Below are 24,749 nucleotides of genomic sequence, written 5' to 3' on the forward strand. Positions count from 1 at the left end.
TTTTATGATTATTAAATTCATCTCTGGATGCTGAACACACAGCTACAAGTTGTTCCTTTCTCTGTGTAAAGCTGCTCCAGGAAGGAGCTGGTCCCTCCCCACAGGAGGAAAGAGCAGGACGGGATTTGCTCCATGGTAAGCACACCCCACAGCCTCTGCTTCCCAAAGAAATGCCTGTCATCAGCCCCCTGAATGCAGTTTGGAGTTGATGTGTAGCTTCCTCCTTGTCCTCCAGCTGATAATGATTTTAGTTTTTCTGCAGCATTTTGAAGGGAAAAGTTATTATCAGATGATTCTTCTCTCGGGTGTTTTTATGCTGAAGAGAAGCAGGCAATGATTTTACAGTTAGGGCCATACTTTGACATGCACTTTTAGAATCCAAGGAAATCATTACATGTCTAAAGGGGAAGAAGGATTCCTAATGAACATTTCAGACTTGGTGATATTTTTGATGGCTATTCAAACATCATTTTGAAGTGATGTAAATGTCTTCTTGGATCTCACAAACCTGTTAATGTCCATTACAAGCTGAGTGTGTAATTTCTCTTTGTACTTTGGGCATTTTTTGTTGGAACCAGAGGGAAAGATGTGTTATCTTTGAAAGACTGTGCCTTTGGGCTTGAATTCGGGTGGTATCAGCTGGAACAAATAAGCTGAGAATGCATTTGCTGCCTCTGCTGCGATCTCACGAACGCTCCTAGAAACGCTTTGTGTCAGCAGCTGATGCACTGAAAATCTTGCATGGATTTTTTTTTTCTCTTAAGAGAATAATTTTTACGAGCTCCAGTGGAGTCCCCTTTGATTGTTATGCTCTACAAACCTCCACAGGGTTTGATGTAGGTAGAGGCTTGTCCTTTTCAGGAATGCATTATTGGTGTAGGTGGCCGGATGCTGCTCTCCAATTCCAGGATTTCCACTGTCCTGCTCCGTGGACTAGAAGTCATTTAATTCCCATGCCTTGGGCTACAGCCAGTGCCCTGGAAGAATGAGCACAGCAAATATTTCACTGAACATTAGATGGAGTGAAAGCAGGAGTGGCTTTGCAGCACCTGCTGCTGCCCAGACAGGATTTTCCTCGCTTGCGAGCGCAGGAGGAGGCGTGTGGAGAGCTGTGTCTCTGCTGGCTGATTGTGCAGAAAGGGAGGGCTCAGCTTTTCATCAAGGGCTTTTCAGTGCTTTGCTCCTCCACTGCCACCAGAAGAGCTGGTCCAGGTCCTGAGCCTTTTGTCTGGAGAGTGGAGCATGCCTGTCCCTCGTGGTGCCATCACAGCGTTCGTGGTTTATCAGCTTTGTCTGCAAAATGAACTGCCAGCTGGAGGGGCTGTGTCCAAAGGGCCATTTCCCTGGGGGGTGGTCTTCATTTCCCACCAAAATCAATGGAAAATTGGCTCTTTGCACCTTCAGACCCTTCTGGACTTGCAGAATCTTCCCGTATCAAATTGTCACTGCCTCATGTCTCAGGAAGGAGACAGGAAGGAAGGAAAGCTGTTGTAAAAACAAAGCTTTTCTTTGCTTTATTCAAATCTGCTTGTTCAAATATTTGTTTTGATGGCATGGGCTTTCTGACTGTATTTATTTTAATTTTGTGTGCAGTAAAAAAAAGAGTGCTTGGAGAGAGAAGGCAAAAAGGTTTCTATTATTTGAAATTCTCCACAGCCCCCTCGCTCCCTTCAGGGTCCCTCACATTTCTTGTGTTTGTTTTTCATTTGTTTCCTTCTGTTATCAGTATCCTTTAAGAAAGATACTTTCCAGAGAACTGTTCTTCTTAGATAACCTAGGGATATTTTTGTATTTGAATTATAACTCCAGGCGTCTCTGAACAATCTACATGAAGTCTCTAATAGCTGTAAATGCTCCCTTCCTTTCCTCCTGCCTCCCTGCTGCATCAGGATGAGGTTCTGTCACTTCAGACTTGTCTTTAAAATGTACACACCAAAGGGAAATGATGACAAACCACAGCTTTTGTGTTTATAGATATTAATAATGGCTGGATGCAGCATTATTGCTTTGGACTGCTCCGTCACTGTAGATAAAAAATTGGTGGAAAAAGAGAATTGTGGGCAAATGTAGGATGCCAGCTCCATGGCTGGTTTCAGCTGATGCTGAATTCAGTGGTGGTGTGCTGTTGGATGTTTCCAAAGCTATAATATCAAAACTAATTATCTGAGCAAAAGATGTTCTATTTTTTGTTTCTCTTTAGAATATTATTTACACGTTTTTATGATAAGTCAGTACTAAAAGAGGGAGAGTGACTTTTTCCATGGACAGAGAGTGTCAGGACAAGGGGGAATGGCTTCCCACATTGGGAAGTGGGAGATGTTCTACTGAACTCAATGCAACAGGATTTTACCTCAGTTTATTTAGAACAAATACAGTTCTTACCTGAAAATTAATTATAGGGGGCTTGCTGTTAAGAGGCCTGTCAGTTGTCATGGATAAGGCAGGAGTTATCTACTGCTGCCTTCACTGAGAGAGAGACGTGCACTAAATTAAATGGGCTTTGACGGAGGCTCTAAATTATCTCAGGCTCTTCTGTGAACCATGAAAAGACAGGTCCTCACAGACAAATAAACACTGCAGCAGCTCTGGGGGCTTGGGTGAGGCACAGCTAGCAGGGCAGGAAGGTGCAGGTGTGTGGGAGAGTCCACCCAGTTGGGAGTTTGGATGGAAATCCAATGGAAAACTCGTGGTGCTGCAGCACACGGGATCATCCTGCCTTCCCCTGGGATTTACCCTGACAGCTGTGGAGCAGACCCAGCTTGTCCTTGCTCAGGTTGGTGTTGTGAGCCCTCAGGCTGTGTTGATGTCCCATTCTGGTGGTGGTGTCCCTTTCTCCTCCTGTTCAGAAACATCTGGAATGACAGGATGAGGGTGAAGCCCCAGCCTGGAGAGCTCTGCCTGCTGAAGGGGGATGCTGAGGGTTTGGCTGGTGTTGGTGAAGGGTGGGAAGTCCCAGTGGCATGACAGGGTGCTGGTTTAGGGTCAGGGCTCTCTCCCCCTGCACCATCAGAGCTGTGAGGCCCAGGATTCTGGCTTTGACCTGGGGTATTTTAATGGAGATGAAACAGGAAGCTGAAAGCTCTGACCTGGCTGTGAGTTATTTATGCAGCACAAAGGTCGGGGTCACACCTGGGGACAACATCCCAGGGCCACAGGAGTTATTCCCTGTGGGCTGTGCCCTGAGCCAGCCCATTCTTCAGGTGATGAGCAGGTACTCGTGAGATGTGTCCCTGATTTTGGGGGGTTGAGCAGTAAAACCTGTGAGGATTTATAAACTTCACTGCTTGCCCAAAATAGCCTAATGGCCAGTACCACATCCATGAGATGATTTTAATAACCCCCACTGCATGGCAAGCATTATTTAAAAGGTGATAAACAGCTACAAAGATGTCTGATGGAAATAGAAATAATTTGATAAATAATGCAATTGCTTGGAGTTGTGGCATGAGGCAAAGTTGCTTTAAGGCTAAAAATTGCTCCAGATATTCCTGCCAAGGAACTCTGGGAAAAGAGGGAACAAATACACTGCTGAGACTGCAGTCAGAGCTGCCTGGTGCTTCTGCTTTCTTCTCTGCCTCCAGCCCCCAGCCCAGGCACAGCAGCCAGGGTAACAATAGACCATTCATCATGTCAGCTGAAATACACTGTTTTTCACAGGTACATTTAACCTAAATCCTCTCTCAGAAGACGGATTATCTCTGAGAAGAACTCTGGCACCAGTGTCTCTTTTCAATAGCCACGTCACCACTGCCACAAAGGCTGTACATGAAGGGATCAATGGTAGTTTTATCTCAAATTGCACTCAGTGTGTGTTTCTTCCAGCTGACATTCATTTAAATGCTTGCTCTAAGACATCTTTTCTCCCTGTAATAGAAAAGGGATTGGACATCCTAAGCATTGTTTCATTGGGGGAAAAAATATTTAAAATATTCACTTGGCTAAGCATGAAATATTTCAGCTGTGTATGTTTAATCAAGAGTGAAAGCAAGGGTAGTTATGCTTGTATTTCATAAATTAAAATGCTAAAATGATTAGATAAGAAAACAAAATACCTTACTCCATTGCAGCAGTGCTAATGAAACCATTGAGAGGGGGGGAAAAAAATTAAAAAGTCACTTTGTAATTCTGAGCACTTTTGCTCCAAAGGAGCTGTGATCTGCAGTGCTGGGGCTGTGCTGTGTCCCTCGGGAAGGGGAGGCACACCCAGGCTGCCATATGCACTGCATTTGTACTCCATTCATATTCCATTCAGACCCTGCATGTTTCCACCTGCTGAACAGAAAAATAGAGGGCAAGCTGTGAGGAATACATCGAGGGATGCCTGCTGTGCCAGCTGGCTGAGCAGAGCTGTGGGATTGGGAATCGTTCCTGCTGGGAAGGTCAGGGCCTGGCCCTGCTCCTCACCCTGCACAGGCTTCCACCTGCAAGGTCAGTGAGCTCCAGCACCCCTGGCTCTGCAGGGCTGCTCTGCTCCTGGAGCCACTGAGGATTTCTCTATTAAACTCCAGAGCAAGATGTTCCCGTGGATGCTCTATGTCTGGGATTTTAAAGGAATATTCTGTCAAAGCAGGAGGCCAAGCTGAGCAGCAGGCAGGTGATGGGAGATGCAGGTGATGCAGCCAAGCACCCAAGGGTGAGATTTCCACAGAGCTGCTTACTGACACTCAGGTTTGTGAGGTGCCCTGGGATTTGGGCAGATTTCCTCTTTCCTTTCTATTCCAAGGGCTTGATCTCCTTTTCACGAAGTCAGTGATAAAACTCTTCCTGAGCTCAACAGGACAATTTCTGTCTCTAAATGCATATGTTAGAGGAATATTTCCTCCTGCCTGAGGAATATTTATCTGCTCCTGGGAGTGCTGCAGTGGGCTCCAGGAATCACCTGCCCTGCTCCAGCCAGGCTGGAGGTCACACACCGGCTGCTGGGGGGTTTACAGACCTGGCAGGGGATCACGGGCTGGGAACAAGCACCCACAGCTCACAGCCCAGGGACTCTGCCCTGCTCCTCCTCCTGACACTGCTCCAGCTCTGCCTCAGCTCTCCCAGCCATCTTCAGCAGCTCCTGGAGACTCGGGGCTCTACAGAGCCAGGGGGCTGTGACCCCTCTGGATGGATATCCCAGCCAGCCCTGCCCTCTGGCACTGGGAGCCTTCCCCTCGTCCCCCTGTGCCTGTCCTTGTCACAGGAGCTGCTCTGGGAGCTCCCTCAGGGAGCTGCAAGGTGGTCAGAGATTTCTCCCATTTGCTGCTGCAGTGGTAGAATGGAAGTGGCTGAGGAAGGCTGGGGAGGGATTTTGTTTGCTGCATTTCCAAAGGTGCTTTGTCCCCAGAAGAGTTTGGATCCAAACACTGACACGGTCAGCTCTTGGTGCAGTAGAACCCAATGCTTCAGTTTAGGAAAGAAGCAATGCTTTCCTCTCCTCATTTCAGACCTGAACTCTCCAGCTAACAACACAGACCCCCAGATTCTCTCTTACAAATGCTGTGTTTAAAATAGATGACCTTTCTTCCTATAAGGATGCTAAACTACCTTAAATTATCTTTTTTTTTTTTTCAAATGGATATTTTTATCTTCTTTGATTTTTCTCTGATTAGCAGTGATGTTAGCAGCAGAACAGTTCATTAACCTGTGCAAGAAGAGATTTATATTTTTATTTATAGTTACCACTGCTGTTAGTAGAGTCAGGGAACCCAGAACATTTAACAGCAAGTCAGTAGCTGCTTTGTTGAGTTTGTAGTGGTTTAAAGAGGTGCACACTCAGCAGCCAGCACTTTGTGTGATGTGTGTGTTTATGGGAGATGTGGTTTGGGTTTATGTCTTCCCAGGCATCTGGTTAGAAAACATTTTGAGGGTGCATTTCAGAGGAGAGAGCACACTGAGCAGTGCTTCAGTCACTTTGAACTTTGTGGCTTGGAAGAACTTTTTCACCCAAACTGCTGAAAGTTGTGGCTGAAGGGTTGTTTGCTTTCGAGGCAATTAGCAGTTTGAGAACCTCAGTGGCCTGAAATGAGTCTCTCATCTCGTTTAGTGCAGATAGGTCTGCAAAGGAAATTTGGGAATTAGCAATATCAGAGAGAGGCCTTCCTCCCTTCTCAACTAACTGTAACAAATTTCCAAGTGTTCAAATAATTATTTGTTAACTTTTAGCGCGTTGGATTCAGATTAGAGGACAAAACATTTGCTGTAGAAAAGCAGCTTCAGCAAAAAGAGCCACATAACCATAAGGCCTCCTAATCAATGAGTCACACAGAGGTTTTAATGGTCTGATTTATTTGGAAAAAATCAGTTAACTTGTACAGTTATCTGTCACTTTTAATGCTGCTCGTTTCCAGGAGTGTGGAGGGAGTTTCTGAGAGACCAGACGAGAATTAAACATTCCTGGGGGCTCTCTGGGGAAGGGTTTGCAGAACTCAGGGCAGGTCCCCCCTGAGCTCTTTGCAAAGCTTGCTGGGGTTAAAGGCTGTCCGTGGGCTCAGGCTGGAAAGCCTGGGAGCACAGTCTCAGCTTAGGAAGGGAAGGAAATAAAGACAGCACACCTGAGATGTGCCAAAGCTGGATTGTCTGTCCTGATCCAAAGGTGTCCCCAGGGCTCTCCAGTCCTCATCACCTAAAAACCAGCGTGACACTGGGAATAAAGACAGCTGAGAAGGAAACTGATAGCAGGAGAAAGACAGAGATAGAAAAGGCATTAGAATTTGAAATTAAATCCGACCTCATCAACAGACACAATTAAAATGATCCATGGAAGAGATTAGCCAGTAAATAGCTTTCAGCCATATGGCTGAAAATAAAGCGTAAATAACTAAAAATAAAACCTCAACTGTACAGAAATAATCTAAAACCCCCATTTTCTGGGCTTCCTGGGGTGGCAGGAGTGTGGAGGGAGGGAAGGAGGGCAGAGCCTGGTGGGGCAGTGCTGGAGCACCGTGGTCCTGCTTGAGCTGGAGCACAATGCTGAGCTTGTCCTGCTTTACATTGATTGGAATTTTAATGCTTGCCAAGGGCACCTTCAGCTTTCAGAAAGGCCCCGTTGTTCCTGAAGACCTGGAATTGATGAGAGCAGCAAATAATTCCTGGGGAGCTGCTGGTGCTGCCCAGCTCCTGCTGGAGGCCAGCGTGGCCATTCCAGCCTGGGTCTGATGCAGCAGCAGCACTGATCTGTGCCCACGGAGGGCTGGAGGTGACAGGAGCCTCTCTCCACTGCTCCCTTCCAATTACTGAGCTGCAGCCACTGCCACAGAAGCAAATCCGTGGCTCTGGAGTCCCTCAGAAATAAATGACAGCAGGGAGCGTTGCTGACTGCAACAATTTGGGGACCATGAGCCAGCTGAGAAGCTCCTATTAAATATCACTGCTGCTGATGGGTGAAAAATCACCTCTGTCCCCTGTGAGGGACAGCTGGCCTGTGGCTTTTGGGCTGCTGCAGGGGTAGGTCAAGCAGGGGTGAGCCAGGACAGAGGTGGGTGACTGCTCCCAGAGCATCCTGTGCCACCTTCCTCCTCCTCCTCCTCCTCACTTGGCACAGCCACCCAAACTGGGTCATTTGTGAATGGGGGCTCTGTAGTTCATGTGTGCCCACCAAGAGCCTGGGGAATGGCCAAGGGACCCTCAGCAGCTCCCTGGGTGAGCTGAGGGTTCCTGAGTGTCACTGGAGACCTTGCCCAGCCCCGTGGCTGCAGCTGGCAGGAGCCAGGGAGCCCCAGGGTGCCCTTGGTGCTTGAGTTTGTGCCCTTGTTCAGCTGTCCCAGCGCTGTCCCAAGGCTCCAGGTGATTCCCTAAAGGAGGGAAGTGCCCCCTGAGCCCCCCTGCAGCAGTGCCACTGCTGTTGCTGAGGTTCTTTCCTCCTGATTTCTCAGTCCACTTGTGCAGAGCTCTGTTGGCATTAAGGATGCAGGAAGGCTTCTTCGTTTTAGTGAAATGGGGAAATAATTGAGCAGGACAAGGCAGGAATTAATACAAGATGTTCCATGCAGCTCTGCAAGTGGATGGAGGTGAGAAAGCAGATTGTGCTGCAGGATGTGAATCTGAGGAGGCAAAAATGTTGTGAAAAGTGGTGATCTTAGGGTGGGAGAAAGGTTTTTCTGGAGTCTCCTTAGGTGATGCCTCCACAGGGCACAAGTCATTCACGTTCCAGTGGGATTTACTGGCCAAAATCAGGTTTTCTGTATTCAGAAAAAAAATAAAAACCGTAACAGGAAGCAAAGCTCATTGAGAGAACAGGGGGAGCCTGAAGTGCTCCTGTGCAACAGGAGGGGGTGGGGATCACCCAGGAATTAACATTCCATCCTCACTGCCTGCTGCCCTGGAGAGGCTGCAGCAAACCCCCCCGTTCAGGTGGGGACGTGCAGGTGAGCACAGGGGTGACACAGGACATTGTAACCTGCAGGCACCGGTGCAGACAAACCCCTGAGGACACCTGAGTGACACACAGGCAGAGAGGTGGGCAGTGAGGTGGTGCCCTCAGTGAGAAGCCACCATCCTGCTGGAAAACCTGGGGAATGGGACACCTGCCCTGCACCGCGAGGCTGCGAGCTCGCACGGAGCCAGGGCTCCACTGAGCTGCAGGGGCTGTCGTGGAGAGAGGGCTGAGCAGCAAAGCACAGCCTGGAACACCTACACGAGCTGCTGGTGTGTACATGAAAGCTGCCCTCGAGTGAAGGCACGGGGAGCTGGTGTAAATGATTCAGCATTTGTGGAGCGCGTCCGCAGAGACTCGCGTGGGCTCGGCTCCCCGGGCAGGCAGGGCTGGCTGTGCTGCACCTCCATAATTAGTGCACACTCAAAAGGGCTTTGTGGAGGCTTTAAAAAAAGGGAAATAAAGCTCCTGTGCCTGCTGTCTTTGCAGAATCACTGTTTTGGATGACGGGAGCCTGCGGATCGTCAACGTCACCAAATCGGACGCGGGGAGTTACACCTGCGTGGCCACCAACCACTTTGGGACAGCGAGCAGCACGGGCAGCCTGGTGGTGAAAGGTGACTAAAACCATTCTTATTGTGGCTGCCTGGGGCACAAACTCCTGTTCATTTTCATTATTCCTCCTCCAGGGTTGAACTTCAGCATTTCAGGAACTCCGAGTGTTTATTCGTGTTCTGTCAGATGTTGTTTTCAAAAGTAAAAGCTGTGATTTGACCAAGATATTTAAAGAAATAATCTGACAAAGTTATTCAAAGGAATAATTTGATAAACAATGAGAGGAACTGACAAATGTGTTGAAATAATTTTTGCTCTGCTGATGAATAGTGCAGTGTCTGATTAATTATTGTAGGCCATGAACATACAGATTATTACCCTTACACTCACCCTCTATCTCCTTCTTATTTGGGGAAAAATCTATATTGGATAGCAAATCAAGAAACATTGATTACAAAGTGATAAATCAATCAAAAAGCTCTAATGCTGTCAGTTTTAATTCTCCCACACATTTGCAGTGATGGATCATACTCAGAGGCTCTCCTTGTCAGCTGTGTCTGTGGGATACAGAAAATACTTTCAATGTTTCAATGTGGGTTTGAATCCATGTTTTTTTATAGCTGGATCATATCCAGAGGTCCCAATTAGTCTGGGATTTTCTGAACTGTGTAGGGAAGTATATGGACCACAAAAATTTTTCAAGTTTGGGATTATTTTGAGTCCTTTGTGTGGCATTTGCCCACACTGGTCCCTGGAAACAAGAACAGAGACAAGTGAGGACCAGAGTTAGGTCTCTATAGGAGCTGATTCTCTTTTTTCCTAATCTGGACTGTCCTAGGAGGCACCTGCAGCAAACAGCCAGGAAAGGGCTGCTCAGGGAACACAAACATAAAAGACTTTATCCATTGTCAAAATTATGGAAGGGACCTTAAAACCCTGCCATGGCAGGGACACCTTCCACTATCCCAGGCTGCTCCAAGCCCCATCCAACCTGTCCTTGAACACTTCCAGAGATCCAGGGGCATTCCCTGAGCAGCCTGTGATCAACCTCTGTCATCCCAGAGCAAACTGGGGAGCAAAATGGCAAATCCAGCCCCAATCCCCTTCCCCAGCAATGGCAGCAGGGTGGGGTTCCAGCCCCAATCCCCTCTCCAGGGACAGCAGCAGGGTGGGGTTCCAGCTGGCAGCTCCAGCTTTCCCACATCTGGGGCTGTCCTGGTTTTCCACATGCTGCAAGAGCCCAGGGGGAGAATGAGGAGCTGCAGTTCAGGGACTGCTTCTCCCACCATAAAAAAAGCCAATTGTTTGAGGCAGAAATTACTGGGTTCTGTTATTCCAGAATCATGGTTTTGTAGCTCCTGGCTTATCCTCCCTCCCTCCCAGTGCACAAGGAATATCCTGCAGGATATTCCCAGGAAAACCTTGGCATTACTGAACCTGATCTCTGCCTTCCTGTGCTCCACAAATCGCTTTTCTTCACACTGAGGTAATAAAGGATTAGTGAGGGCTTTTTCCCCCTCAGTGCTCTGTTTTGACTCCATTCCATTTGCATTAATGGCAGTGACACATGTGCACGAAGCACAGAATAAACTCTTAAGCCCAAGATGTGGATATTAACAGCAAACTGAGAAATGCAATTTCAAAGTCTGGCCCATAAAAAGTATAAAAGAGCAGAAACTATCCTGAACTCCAAATGAACTGTGTAAAATATTGTATTACGGAGTGAAATGCTTGAGTCTCTCTGCCCTAAGTAAAACACGTGTGAGTTTGGACAGAAATATGAGTGAATTCCTTATTTTAACTCAGGTTTGTGGTGTACAAAAAGACTAATTTAACAGCTGATGTGGTTTTTGACCTTAAGATATGCTTGGATTCTTTTCTAACTCCTCTTATGTCATTGAGTAAAAACCTGTGAAGGTAAAGACATTTTTTCTAACCTTCCTGTGTTCTTCCATTAATATTGCAGGCTATCCTTATTTTTATTTTAATTTCCTTTCTCAGGGAGAGATGTCTACAGTGTCAGAGACAGTGTAGGCAAGGATGGGAGTGGGAGAGGAATATGTTACACCAGAAGCAAGGAGCTTAAAATAACTCCCTGGCAAACAACCAGAGAGGGATGAATAAATATTCATTTTATGCATGAGTAGACAGTTTAAAAAATATCAAATCCTGACAGGTGCCCATAGGGCTGGGTATTAACATTCAGTTGTCAGGCTGGGTGAACCCCAGTGGTTTTCTGAACCAGTGCAGTTGTGCTTTGGGTTTGTTCTGTTGGCTGGTGCTAAATGAGAACCTCTTGGCCTCCAAGACCTGAAATCTTAGAAACTTGCTTGTACAGTTTGACCTTTAAATTAAAAAGCAGGATTGAGTTTGTAAGGCTGGAGAAGCAGCTCCTTCTAAGGCAGCGTTCAGAGCTCTGTAAAACATGGTGTGTGTTTCCATGTATTATAGAAATATTAATTTTCCATCTTGTTCCCTCAATTTTTTCCTGTACTTGAGGCTAAATGTTCAATTCTTGCAACACACAGAAAGATTAGAGGCTGTCTGAGTAGCAGGGGATTAAATGACAAACAGAGCAAACAGGCACAGCCTGTACGAAATGAGTTCATTTGTATTTAATGCAGCGAGATCAACAGGCTGATCCAGGAGCAGGGAGCTGTGGCAATAGAAGCTGTGGATGTGGGAGCAGCAGGAGAGGCTCCTGTGCTGATATCCCACCTGAGGGGGGGTGGGAGCCCCATCCCAAAGCAGCTGGTGAGGGATCAGCTGAGCCTTGTGTGCTCTGTCACTCCAGAACATAGAACAGAAAGATGTGGATATTAGATTTTCCAAGGCAAAAAAGTGAGTGTTTCATTTTTGACTCTAACTTATAGATTTCCAAAAGTGACAGTGGATTGCAGGGTGACAGTGCCACCTCTCCAATGACACTGGACAAACCAACAGTCTATTACATTTCTCCTCCTCCATACAATAATTCAAAACAATAAGTATTTACAGAAAAGTGCGTGAGAAAGTTCATTACAAGGACGTAAACATCAGAAGGCTCAGAAGAACTCAAAAGAGCAGGGTGACACTGCTCCCTCATGGGGTGAGAGGGTCCTTGGCATGCAGGATGTTCTCCCAGCAGACACATTAAATGGATTTTATTCCAGCTCTGATCAGCCTTGCCTTGGGGACACTGAAGGTGAGTGGATCGTGGTCCCAGTGCTGGCACCCATTCCCAAACATCTCCTTTTTGTGGGCTCAGCTGGGAATCCATCTCTGTATCTAAAGACATAGATTTAAATACATTTCAATTGAAACTGATCTCTGAATGCTTGGTGGAGTTGGTGCCTGCCTGCTCCCCCTGGGGAGTGCAGCAATTCCAGTCACGTTGGTGCACCCCTGACAAGGGCAGCTTCCAATGGCTTTATTTGCCTGTTTAATTATGATGCACCTTTAACATTTTCCTGCTGCTGGGAGCTCCTCTCATTTGGGCTGTCACGGGAGGGCTCAAGGCAGTAAAAGCAGGAGAACTTTTGCTGGCTGGGATCTGTATCACTTCAGCAGGAAAAGAACACAAAGATAATGTCAGGAGGTTATTTTTTCCTCACGCTTGAATAGACTGATAGTCTTGATTTTGTCCAGCACAGGGATTCAAATTATTTCTTATAAAATAGCACATTTTTCATTCCCAGCCTATTCCTCTGTGTGAACACTGAAGTGCTGCATTGCAGTTAAAATTGATTAAATTCTGTAAATTCTGGCCCATTATCGAGTAACTTTTCAGAGACTTCAGATGTTGCTGCTTTTAAACCTGGAATTCTTGCTGTGTTTTTGCAGTCCTTTAGGACACAGCATCTGTGGCAGTGGGATGTGGTGGTCCCCTCTTGCCACCCGTGGCTGTCTCTGTTTCAGCATCACTTGATCAGAATTGAGACTCCATTGTTTGGAATTTGTGTTGTGCTTGCCTCATGTCCATGGGGGTTTTAGGTTTTGGGGTTTTTTTAATCAGTGAATTTGAGGAACTGTGAATTTTACCAGTTCTCAGCTCTGTTGAGTTTGGAGTGACTTTGGAGTAACTGGGATATCAATTCCTTGGAGTGGGGCTTTAACTTTTCCCCCAAGAGGAAGAATAAACCACACATTAAGATATTGAGGGGTTTTTGTATCATGAACCAAGGGAAATGTACAGCAGCTACTGAAATCTATTGACCTGTTTCAGCCCTGTCCACATTCCCAGGAGCCCTCTCCAGACCTCCCTGATTTTCCCCCTTTGCTGCTGCTTTGTTCCTGTGGAAAAGCTGTCCCAGGAAGGTGCTGCAGGTATTTTCTATCCCACCCATCCATGTTCTGGGTTTAGTGCTTGCTCATTTTGCAGCACGAGTGGCCCCTCTGTCACTGAGCTCTGCTTCTTCCTGCAGTGTTTAAGGTCATGCAAATTCTTTATTTTTCTCTCCTCATCGTTCAACATAATCTTCATGTTGGTTATGCCTAGACCTTAAAAAAGGGACCTGGTTAAATGACACCTGCTGTTGAAAGTACAAAATATAATTTTAAAAGAGAGGCAGAGTTTAAGGAATAATCCAGGAGCAGCACTGGAGGGTTGTCCATATTTTCTGGGCTTTCTGTAATTTTCCTGGATAGCACACGAGGTTTGTGTTCAGCTTGTGTCACAACCAAGATAAAGACTCAACTCTGAAACTATCAAAAGAAGTTTCCTTATTCTTAAATTTTGTTTTAGCATATGCTGAACACAATTTTTATATCTAGTTCAGCCATGAATGAATATTTCTTATCAGGTCTAATACTTTCTTTTAAAAAATTTCACGGAGGAAAAGTCAATTTAGAGTGTGAACTTGTACTCCAGAATCTCTAAATCAGGGATTTGCAGGCAAAAACAGCTCAGGCAGTGCCATGGAGTTATGCAGGCTCTGATTTATTCATGAGAACATGTTATGTATTCTCATGTTTAAGAAATAAAACTTATTTCTGAGTTAGGAGGAACCTTTCTTGACTCCTGAGTCACAACCAGCAGCGAAGGCTTGATTTCCACAATTGACAAGGAAAGCCGTAATCTTTGGCCGTGAAATTGCAAAGGAAAATATTCCCCTCTAATTGGGCTATTTCCACTGACACCAATTATTTCTAGGACACAATTAAGGCTCTTTTGCTGGGTTTAAGTAAAATTATGACCCAGAGCACTGCGTGAAAGGCAGGATAATAAATGAGGGAGCTGTGCCTCCAGCACGCCTGCCCCTCCCTCCCTCAACCCTGGCAGCCCCAGTGCTTCAGCTGCACTTTGCTGCTTCTCCTTAACTTCTTCTTCTTAATTTCTTCTTCTTAATTTCTTCTTCCCTGGGTGGGAAATCCTGCAGCAGGAGCCGAGGCTGGGGCTGGGATCCAGCAGCTACCTCAGGGTCCTTGCAGCCTGCAAGAGCTCTTCTCCACATGGCACTTGGAGCACAAGGTTTAGTCAAGGATTTTAGACTTTTCAGGCAGCTTCCCTGCTCATCCCAGCTGCCAGGCTGCCAAGGTTGCTGTGTGGTGCTGGCCCACATCTCCCTGGGCAGGCGTGGGGGGCTCAGGCTGAGTTTCAACATTGGCATCCCCCCCAGATTGTTACACCTGGGGCAGGTGAAGTCTGGTTTCCCTCCCAGCCCTGAGGTCATCAGAACAATCAGGGCAGCCCAGAGCACCCCAAGGAAGATGAAATTGTGAATCCTGTCAGCATCCCTATTTTTCTGATAGTTAATTGAAGCAAAAAGGTTGTGATTATTCTGGGGTGACAGAAGTGGCAAAATGGGAAGCAGATGCCTCCTGTGCTGCTGAGCTTTCCCCAAAGCCTCCTCTCTCTGGGCTGCTCACAGGCAAGTCTGGCTTCTGATTTTCTGAATGTGAACTTGTCAAACACAACTGCGACAGGGACAGGACCCAGGGAGGGGCTGGAGCTGTGTCAGGGGGTTTAGGTTGGATTTTTGGGAGAGGTTCTTCCCCCAGAGGGTGCTGGCACTGCCCAGGCTCCTCAGGGAATGGGCACAGCCCCAGAGCCTCAGGAGCGTTTGGAAAACCCTCCCAGGGATGCCCCGGGTGGGGTTTGGGGTGTGTGTGCAGGTCAGAGGCTGGGCTGGGTGATCCCTTCAGCTCAGGGTGTTCCAGGGTTCTGTGACTCCACACCTGCTGAGATCTGAGAGCAGGAAGGGTCAGTGACACCCTGAGGATGAGGATGATGATGCTGACGGTCAGAGTGAGCAGCCATGGCCCCTTAGGGACATGTCCTGTCACAGGTTTGTGGCCAAACATTGAACTGTGAATGAACAGCACAGGGAGAGCTCTCAGGTTCTTCCTGGGAAAGAAAAAACCCAGTCAGCTGCCAAGGACAAAAGCAGTGAATGGCAGAGAGAGAGATGAAAATGAAATCAAATACAGTAATAAAATCAAACACCAGTGGGTTGCTCTTAGGGCTGCCTGAATGAAGTCAGTTCAGAGTTTCTTTTGCTCTTGTAAGCACTTACTGCTCATAACAAATAAAACTTGTAAACATAACACAAGTGTTAAGCTTCATTAAATTTGCAGCAGACAATTAATTTTTTTTTCAGGCAATTCAGAGGTTCTTCTGTAGTACTGATTTAGTTTAATTGAACATATTACCACAAGCAGACAATAAGAAATATATTGAAGATATCCATCTGGCTCCCACTGCAAACCTCGTGTGTCGTTTGCTGGGGCTGTCACAGCCCTTACTAATTGCCTCATTTTGGCTCCTTCACAATCAGTGTGATTCAGCCATTAACATGATAAAAGTCATCTTGGTGAAGAGCTTGATATTAAAAAGCATAGATCTCCTGCCTTGCTCCAGTGCCAGTTTTGGACTAATCTCCAGCCTTATTGGAGTGATATTTTTCAAAGCAGAAATTCAAATGGATCGAGTCCCACGGAGCAGCTTCTCCAGGTACTGGGTGCCTGGGATGGAGGGGTGCAGCTCTTTGAAATGTTGCCTCTGGATTTGGGAAATGCCACAGATTCTTCCCTCTCAGCACCTCCTCCTTTCTCCTTCCAAGCCCCAGCCAACCTTCAGGCACATCAAGGCTCTTCAAAGTGAAAATTGCTCAGGTAAATAATGGAATCAACACTACAGCAAGTGCTGACGCTTATAGATACACCTAATTCAGCACATAAAGTGGGGAAAATTATATTTTTAGAAAAGTTCAACCATTATGTTTGAATAACCTGCAGAGGGAAAAAAACCTAGTATTTTTGTTATGTATTTTTACCTTAAACCCACAATGTATTGCAAGCTCTTCAAACTGAAAATTGCTCAGGTAAATAAGGGAATCAAGTGCTGATGCTTATAGATACACCTGATTCAGCACATAAAGTGGGAAAAAATATATTTTTAGAAAAGTTCAACTATTATGTTTGAATAACCTGCAGAGGGAAACAAAACCAGTATTTTTGTTATGTATTTTTACCTTAAACTCACAATGTATTGCAGGGTCAGCATTATTGCAACCTCTCCCGCAACAGGAAAAAAAAAAGAAAAAGTACAAATAATGCCTTTAAAAGCTCAGCACTTTTGTTTTAGGAATTTTTCTGACCTCTCCCAAAAAAGCAGGAGGTTCAGGAGCTCTCCATGGTCAATACAAGGCTGGGTTGTTTGGCTCATCACTGAAGATCAGATCCATACATCAGCTGGGAGAGGAGACGACCTATGGGTTAAACACAGACCCTTAATGAGACAAAAGCAGGTTAATTACCAGTTTTCATCAACTCGCTTCAATTTATTTTAGTATACTGCACTTCAGAAAGGTTAAAATATTTGTCAGTTTCTGAATACAAATGAAAGCCCAGCGTGGCTGAAACAAAGCCACAGATCACATCTAAATCTGAGTAAATGCAGTGTGTGTGAGTGAGTTTATGTGTGTGATTGGACGTAAATCATAATTAACAAATTATTCTGCACTGAGGCCCTGGCACAGGGTGCCCAGAGAAGCTGTGGATGCTCCATCCCTGGAACTGGATTGATTTTGCCAGAATTTTCATGTTACAATTTTTTTTTTTTTTTTTTGGCCAGAATTTACAGTATTTAATCAATTTTAGCTGCAATGCAGCACCTCAACGTTCACACAGAGGAATAGGCTGGGAACCAAAAATGTGCTATTTTATAAGAAATAATTTGAATCACTGTGCTGGACAAGATCAAGACCAAGGCCAGGTTGGACAGGGCTGGGAGCAAAGTGGGACAGTGGAAGGTGATCCCTTCCAGCTCAGGATATTCTCTGTTTTGTCCAACCTGGTATTTGAGAGATCAGGGGCCACATCTCAGTTCCTGCAGCTTTGTGTGCCCCTGCAGGCAGTCACCAGGGATTTCAGGTCTGTCTCCTCGAGGCTGTGTTTCTGTGGAGCTCCTCTGGGTGGCAGAGGATGGAACAGGACAGTTGCACTGAACATTTTAATCTGTGCTTGGTGTTCTCCTCCTTGCTGAGCAGATCCTGCCTTCTGAGCCTGCTCTGTGCACCAAGGCATGAATTTGGTCTTTCTCCCTGAGGAGGGCACAGAGAGCTTGTCCTTCTCTCCAAGCGTGCAGTGGGATGAATTTCCAGGCAGGATTTCCATGGGGATTCCACAAGTCCTGGGTGAATCAGGGTGACCAAAAGGAGAAGCAGTAAACCAGAAAGCTGAGGCTGTTGTAGCACGTGGTGCTGCAGTGGCACTGGGGAAGGTGAGATGTTCAGTGTGATGGGATGGGGGAGATGATGACCTAAACATGACTGGAGATCTCTGCTTCAGGTGGGGATGAAGGAAGCAGTGTGGGAGAATAAAGAAAATGAACTTTATATCCTTGAAATCAGCAACTCACAGCAGACTGGCCCCTGGGTGATGTTTTTAACATCAAAGAGACAGAGGAAGTGTTTAGAGAGCACATTTGCTGTGGAAGGAGGAGGAGGGGTGAGAGAGTTGCAGGCAAGAATCTGGGACAGTGTTTGGGGAAATCCCAGTCCTGTGGAGCATTTTCTCAGGAGCACTTTTGGAAGCAGCTCAGCAGAGCCAAACACTGAGGATTTGAGCTGATGGGAGTTGTTCTCCCTGAGCCTGGACTGCCAACAGGTTCCCCAGAGTTATTATCAGATAATAAAAGCCAGAAAGCCTGGGACAGATCAGGGGGTGTCTGCAGCACTGCTGAATGAGGGGGAGGAGGTTCTTCAACATTAGGGACTCCTCCCTGATTTTCCTTTTTTGTTAGTGCAAGATTATGGGCAATCCCATCAGAGATCACATGGAGACAGGAGTCCCTTATCTTTATCCCAAAATGCAAATGTTCCTGACTCAGAAGCAGGTGGACTCTGAAATACATGGAATTTCATCACTGAACTGACATGCCATGGCTTGGGTTTGTTGCCTCTGTCTGTGTCAGTCACACACACACTTAGAATATGAATTTTGCTTTAATTTGAGGTTTTTAAGTGGGCCATGAAGAACCAATCCAATTTGTAGGGTTTAGCACTGTGTTTTCTTCCAGGTTCATTGTGAATATATGTGAATACAGAGTTTATTTAGGAAATCAGCAGTATTTCAGCAGTGAAAATTTCAGTTCCCGTGCTAGGGGCACAGTAAAGTCTCTGTAAAAATCCATTCGTCCTGGGAGCTAAACTGAGCAGCTGACAATGAAACCATTCCCTGCAGGAGAGAGCCACGAGTGGAAGTGTCTGGGAGAAAACTCCAGACCGTGGCTGAGCCCAGCACTGAACCCAGGCTGAGAGGAGAGGTGGAGCTGCTGCTCCTGCACTTCCCCGTGTGTGTCTTTGCAGAATGGATCTTAATCCTGGCTTTGGAATTATTTACATAAGAAAAACTCCTGGCTAATTTGAGGCAAAATGCCACAGAACAGCGGAAATGTCAGGGACACTTTTTAATGATGCTCTGCAGGGAAGATTTATTCAGCAGAGGAGGTGCTGAGGATTTTGAGCCAGTTCTAATGAGGAATGGTCTTGGGGGTTGTTATTTTCATTTCACCTGTGATCCTGCCTCCACCCTGCCCCTGCCATCAGCAGCAGGCAGCAAAGCAGGAGCACAGCCCCCAGAAAGGGAGGTTTGCCTTCTCTCTGTGCCACTAATTAGAGTGAGTCACTTCCTTAGGAGGGAGCACAGGGCATGGCGAGCCAACCTCATCCTCACCAGGAAACAAAGGAGACCTGTTTGGCCCAGGGAGTTTGGTTTCAGTGTTTGGTTGGTTGGTTTTGTTCCCCCTGTCACGGGGTTTGTTCTGTAATAGGTGTTTGGGTGTCAGGCTTGCTCAGGCTGCTGTGAGCAAATAAAAGTTCATCTTCAATAAAAATATCTGCCGTGCACTGAGGTGCAGGGAGACAAAACAGTTTGTAATGAAGGCCTGATCCACTTTATAGGCTGGGCAAATAAGGCAGCAGAGACTTTTAATGACTTGCTCAAGGTCAGACAGAAAGTGAGGAGGAAAACTCATTTTATTCCCAATTACTCCAAGTCTGGGCCCACACTGCAGCAACCTTCCTCTTCATTTGGCACTCCTCCTCCTCCTCTTTTGCTTATCTAATCCTCTTTTTGATGAAATTGTTGAGCTTAATTGTTCCCATCTGGCAGTGGCTCCAAGTCCCAGTGTTCAGATTGGTGTTGGAGGGGTTGGGTCCTTGCTGTTCTCCCTTGGGCATCTTCCCTGTGGGACAGAGCTAAAATCACCCCTGCTTTTGCTTTCTGTGCCTCCCTGGGCCTGGCTCAGCTCCTTGGAACGTCCTGAGGATTGCAGCTGTTGTGCTTTGTTTGTTTAACTTATAGGTACTTTTTGATAATGTGTATTTGCCATAAGTTAAAAAGAAATATATATAAAAAAAGAGTAGAAAAATAATAAAACTTGTCCTGGTTTTAGGTGCTCCCCTCCAGCTCCAGTTCCACAATGACAGGTGGGAAGATGAATGTCTTGGGCTCGATAAATGTCCTGGACACCAAGCCTGGCTTATCCCAAGGCAGGGATGACACAGCCAAGCCTTGATCTGTGTGACATTAAGGATGGTTAAGCTGTGGATCATTCACTGGGAAGCTGGAAAGTCCAGCCAGGGATTTTCTGGCTGCTCCCTAGATTTGACAGCTCAAGAGGCTTCTCCTCCTAATGACTCTTAATTTGGGATTTATTCTGGCATAGCAGCTAATTCCAAACATCTTGGTGCTGATGAGGAGGGTGGATAACAGGCACAGAATTCCTGTGGGAAAGCCTAAAATACACACTTGTGCCTTAAGAATGCAAAGACTGTGGCAGTGATTTTGCAGTTTGAGTGCCTGGATGTTGTATTTTTGCTGCTCTGCTGCCTCCTGAAATGTTTGATTTATGATCATCACTATCAAAAACCTGTAAAAACACCATAAAAGAACCAGCTCCAGAGGGTGAGCTGGTCCAAGGGGTAAAATGTTGTTGGGTACCATGTCCGTGGGCTCCGTGGAATCACATCTGCACAATTCCCCTGCCTGGTGGGACAGGGAGAGCAGTGACTGATCCCTGAGTGCCTTGCAGTTTATCTCAGATTAGAGATGATTTCTGCTGCATTTGATTAACCTTCTCTGTGAGCTGGCCATCATTTCTGCAGTGACAGCAGATGATTCTATGCTTGAAAAGACAGATACCAGCTCGTCACAAGCGATAGCCCACAAAAGGTGACACCTTGAATTCCCCAGGTTATCCACAAAAGGTGACACCTTGAATTCCCCAGGTTATCCACAAAGGTTGTCACCAACGCCTGGATCATTTGTCAAACACACAGATCTCACTTGAGGCAGCTCTGGAGTGAAGTGGGTTTTATTTTAGTCTGCAGAGCTGGAGGAGGGTGTTTGAGGTTCCTGGTGTAATCAGGCTCTGTTGCATCCTGCTGCAAAGAGCAAGAACAAATTTCCCTGAGTGACAGATTTGATTGTCGTCTCCAGAGCCCATTACATGTGATTTGCTTTGTGACAATTGTATGGAGAGAGCTTGATTTGATCAGATTGCATTGCACTGGGTGAAATGGAGGTTAAAGTGGAGTACTGGGTCCTCTCCTCACTCCCTGCACTCCCACTGGAGTGGATGCATTTTCAGATGTTTTGTCTTTGAATTTGCTCTAATGGCACACCCCTCCCCAGCATCCCCCTGTGCAGTTCCACTCTTAATGTGTTTTCAGATTTTAATAAGCTTCATTTATTATTCAGACACCCAAAAATGCAGATGGGGTGTGCAGAATGCAATCTGGCTGCCCAATCCCTTCTGGGCACTGGGGGCACTCAATCCTGCCAGGGAGACTCTGCCACCAACCTTGGAGAGTTTTCCATCTGTGGAGATGAGGAGGAAACTGCTGCTCTTGGAGGGGACAGATCACAGGGAGCAACAGCCAAAGTCTCCTCTTACAACAGCTTTCCCATCCTCACAGAAAATTCCTGACAAAGGGGCTCAGGCTCCCAGCTAAAATTAATCCCATGTGCCCACAGTGCTGGGGGGAGATTTCAGCCAAACAAGATAAGGATCCTCCTTCAGCACAGCAATTCTAGCACGTCCTCAAGGCCCAGCTCAGCCCAGCGTGCTGCTGAATTGAGTCTGTGCTCTGCCAGGAAAGGTCAGATGTTCCATCCCTCCCTTCCCTAATCCCCGCTGAATGCAGGGCCATGGCTCACTGCAGAGATCACTGCTGCCTGATGGCAAGGAAAGCTCTAATCACTAAGCACAAATATTTCTAAAATCAGAGCTAAGTGACTTTAGTCCCAGGCCTAAAGTCCCTTTTCAAAACTGATAGTGTCTCCTTTTAATAGGATTATATTTTATTAGGCTGAGCTGCTGTAGTACACACCAGAGGGTGGAAATGCTGCAGAATCTTCTGTTAAGAATGTGTGTAATAGCTGATTGCAGGGAAAAAAGGGATAAATTGGCATAAAAGCCAAGTGCCTGGTCCTGAAAGCATCTGTGTGACTCATCACAGCTCACAGGTGGGATATTTTAAAGGCCAAATACTGTAAATACTTAACCTTTTCCCCACTTCTTTTTCATCTCAATTTTGGCCATGCCGCATGAAGTACTCAGTCCATTCAGCTGTAATTTGCTCTGCTAATTCCTCTATGTGTTCACTCATTCACTGGGTTTTAATCTCTTTAATTCAGAGCTGTATTTTCCTCTCTCCTGCACTCTTTCCCTCTTTCCTCTCTCTGATGAGAGAGCACTCAAAGCTCCCAGAAGTTTCACCAGTCAGGTCTCAGAGGCTTTTGACTTTATGGTCCTGGATAACTATTTCATTCACAAACAGAAAGAAAAAAAAAAAACAGAGCACATTTGAGTATTTTCATGTATTGGACTTTGATTCTTTGGTTGCTCATAGAAACCACATCCTCCAGGATTGATTTTTATTATCTCCAGACATGATTTGCCTTGGGATCAATACAATAATGTAAAATGTCATTGCAAATAGAGGACATTGATCTGAGATGCATTTATTAACTCCCACTGATAAAAGCCAAAATGGAATTGGTGAACATGCTGGTTTTCAAAATAAGAGGAAAATGAGTCCCAAATGCTCAAGTTAGAGTTCACCTACAAGAAAAACACATCTTAAAATCTTGTACAGGAAATGGTTGATGCAGACAAGGAGAAATATATCTGGATCTTTAACACTGTAAAACTAATCTGAGAGAAATAGGCAATTAGCTGGTTAATCAAACTGGAATTTGTTGCTCATCTGCCCAGGTCTTCATAAGGAATATCAGTCAGGAGTATTTCCAACAGACCTTCCCTACTGCAGACCTCAGAGTAGGCTGAAGTTTGGGTTATGATCAGTTTAATGATCTTGGAGTCTTTTACAACCTTAGTTATTCCATGATTCTGTGGGATCTTGTACAACATTCCCATTCGCTTCCCAGCAGCATGGAATTGCAAACTGGAATGAAGGCAAGGCTGGAAGAAGTAAGGAAGGAGTAAATATTTGGAAAATTTCCCTTAGAAGTAGCACAGTCGGAGAGAACTGCTCATTTGGGGGCTGTGGAGGGGAGTTTTGATTTCTGCAGGGGTTTTATGTTTTTATTCTAGAGAAATATGTCAAAACCCAAGTATTCTCTTCTGTTCCTTCTCCTTCGACCTCCTCCTGTGTGCTGGGATAGATGTCTAAATAAGCGTTTAGGTATTAGCTGCAGCCAGCCTTGGAAATGCTGACATTATCCCTTCTCTGTTTAATCTGCCTCTGAATGCTCAATTGCACCGATTTAACAACAGGAGCTGCATCTCCTGAGCATGTTCCAGCTCAGCTTTTATTGGAGTCTGACACTCCGTGCTCCTCCCGCAGCCAGGGCTGGCACCACAGGTCCCACTGTGTGCTGAGCACTTGGATATCCTTACCTGTTATTGGATATCCTCATCTGCCAGTGGATATCCTCACCTGCACTCAAATATCCTTACCTGTTATTGGATAGCCTTAGCTGTAATTGGATATCCTCAACTGTTATTGGATATCCTCATCTGCAACTACCTGTTATTGGATAGCCTCACCTGCCACTGGATATCCTTACCTGCACTCAAATATCCTTACCTGTTATTGGATAGCCTTAGCTGTAATTGGATATCCTCACCTGTTATTGGATATCCTCATCTGCCACTGGATATCCTTACCTGTAATTGGATATCCTCAACTGTCATTGGATATCCTCATCTGCAACTACCTGTTATTGGATAGCCTCACCTGCCACTGGATATCCTTACCTGCACTCAAATATCCTTACCTGTTATTGGATAGCCTCACCTGTAATCAGATATCCTGTAATCAGATATCCATCATCTGCACTCGGATATCCTCACCAGCCATTGGATATCCTTACCTGCACCTGGATATCCTCACCTGCCACTGGATATCCTCACCTGTAATCAAATATCCTCACCTGCAATCTGATATCCTCACCTGTAATTGGATATCCTCACCAGCCATTGGATATCCTCACCTGCACTCAAATATCCTTACCTGTTATTGGATAGCCTTAGCTGTAATTGGATATCCTCACCTGTAATCGGATATCCTCACCTGCACTTGGATATTCTCACCTGTAATCGGATATCCTCACCTGCACTCAGATATCCTCACCTGCAATTGGATATCCTCACCTGTAATCCGATATCCTCACCTGTAATCGGATATCCTCACCTGCAATTGGATATCCTCACCTGCACTTGGATAGCCTCACCTGTAATCCGATATCCTCACCTGTAATCAGATATCCTCACCAGCCATTGGATATCCTCACCTGCACTCAGATATCCTCACCTGCACTCAGATATCCTCACCTGCAGGGCCCTGCTGGATCCATCCCCTGGAGATGCTCACACAGCCCCGGGGTTGAGCTGAACTGGGAATGGGATTCTGAGTCCGCCTGCCCTGGGAAACCCGCCGTGGTCCGTGGGAATTCTGCTGTGGCACTTCTGGCACAGAACCGGTGACACCGTGCCTGGCTCTCCCCGCCTCATTCCAAAGCTGCTCTGACCTATTTTTTTAAGGGAAAAAAAGCATTATCTGTGAGTGTCAGCCCCTGCTGAGGCTGTGTCACTTGTGTGCTGCCACTGCAGCCCGTGTCACATCCTGCAGATGGATGTGACACGCACAGCCCCACGGGTGTGACAAGCAGAGCTGCTTTCCCTAAACAAACCCTCCCTCCCCATGGACACCCAATCCATTGGGGTGGTTCCCTCTCAGACTGTGACCCCCAGGCCCTGCCCCAGTCCTGCAGCTGGAAATGCAACCCAAAATGCATCCCAGCATCCCAAAACGCATCCCAGCATCCCAAAAGCGTCGGGAGATGCACTCGTGGCTGATGATGGGCAGTGGATAAAGGAGAGAAGGGAAGC

At 46.2% G+C, this 24,749-nt stretch overlaps 1 protein-coding gene across 5 annotated transcripts in view; it reads left to right on the top strand.

Annotated features, from left to right (window-relative positions):
- Positions 1 to 24,749, top strand: part of CNTN4 (contactin 4) — a 245,715-nt gene that overhangs the window by 203,437 nt on the left and 17,529 nt on the right. For all 5 annotated transcript variants that reach the window (XM_039695312.1, XM_039695311.1, XM_039695314.1 and 2 more), the window contains one exon: positions 8,843 to 8,970. In XM_039695312.1, the coding sequence (XP_039551246.1) occupies positions 8,843 to 8,970 (128 nt within the window). The remainder of the gene's footprint in view (positions 1 to 8,842; positions 8,971 to 24,749) is intronic.

Source organism: Passer montanus, unplaced genomic scaffold, assembly GCF_014805655.1.
Source record: "Passer montanus isolate IOZ18808 unplaced genomic scaffold, ASM1480565v1 scaffold9, whole genome shotgun sequence".
NCBI classification, from domain to species: domain Eukaryota; kingdom Metazoa; phylum Chordata; class Aves; order Passeriformes; family Passeridae; genus Passer; species Passer montanus.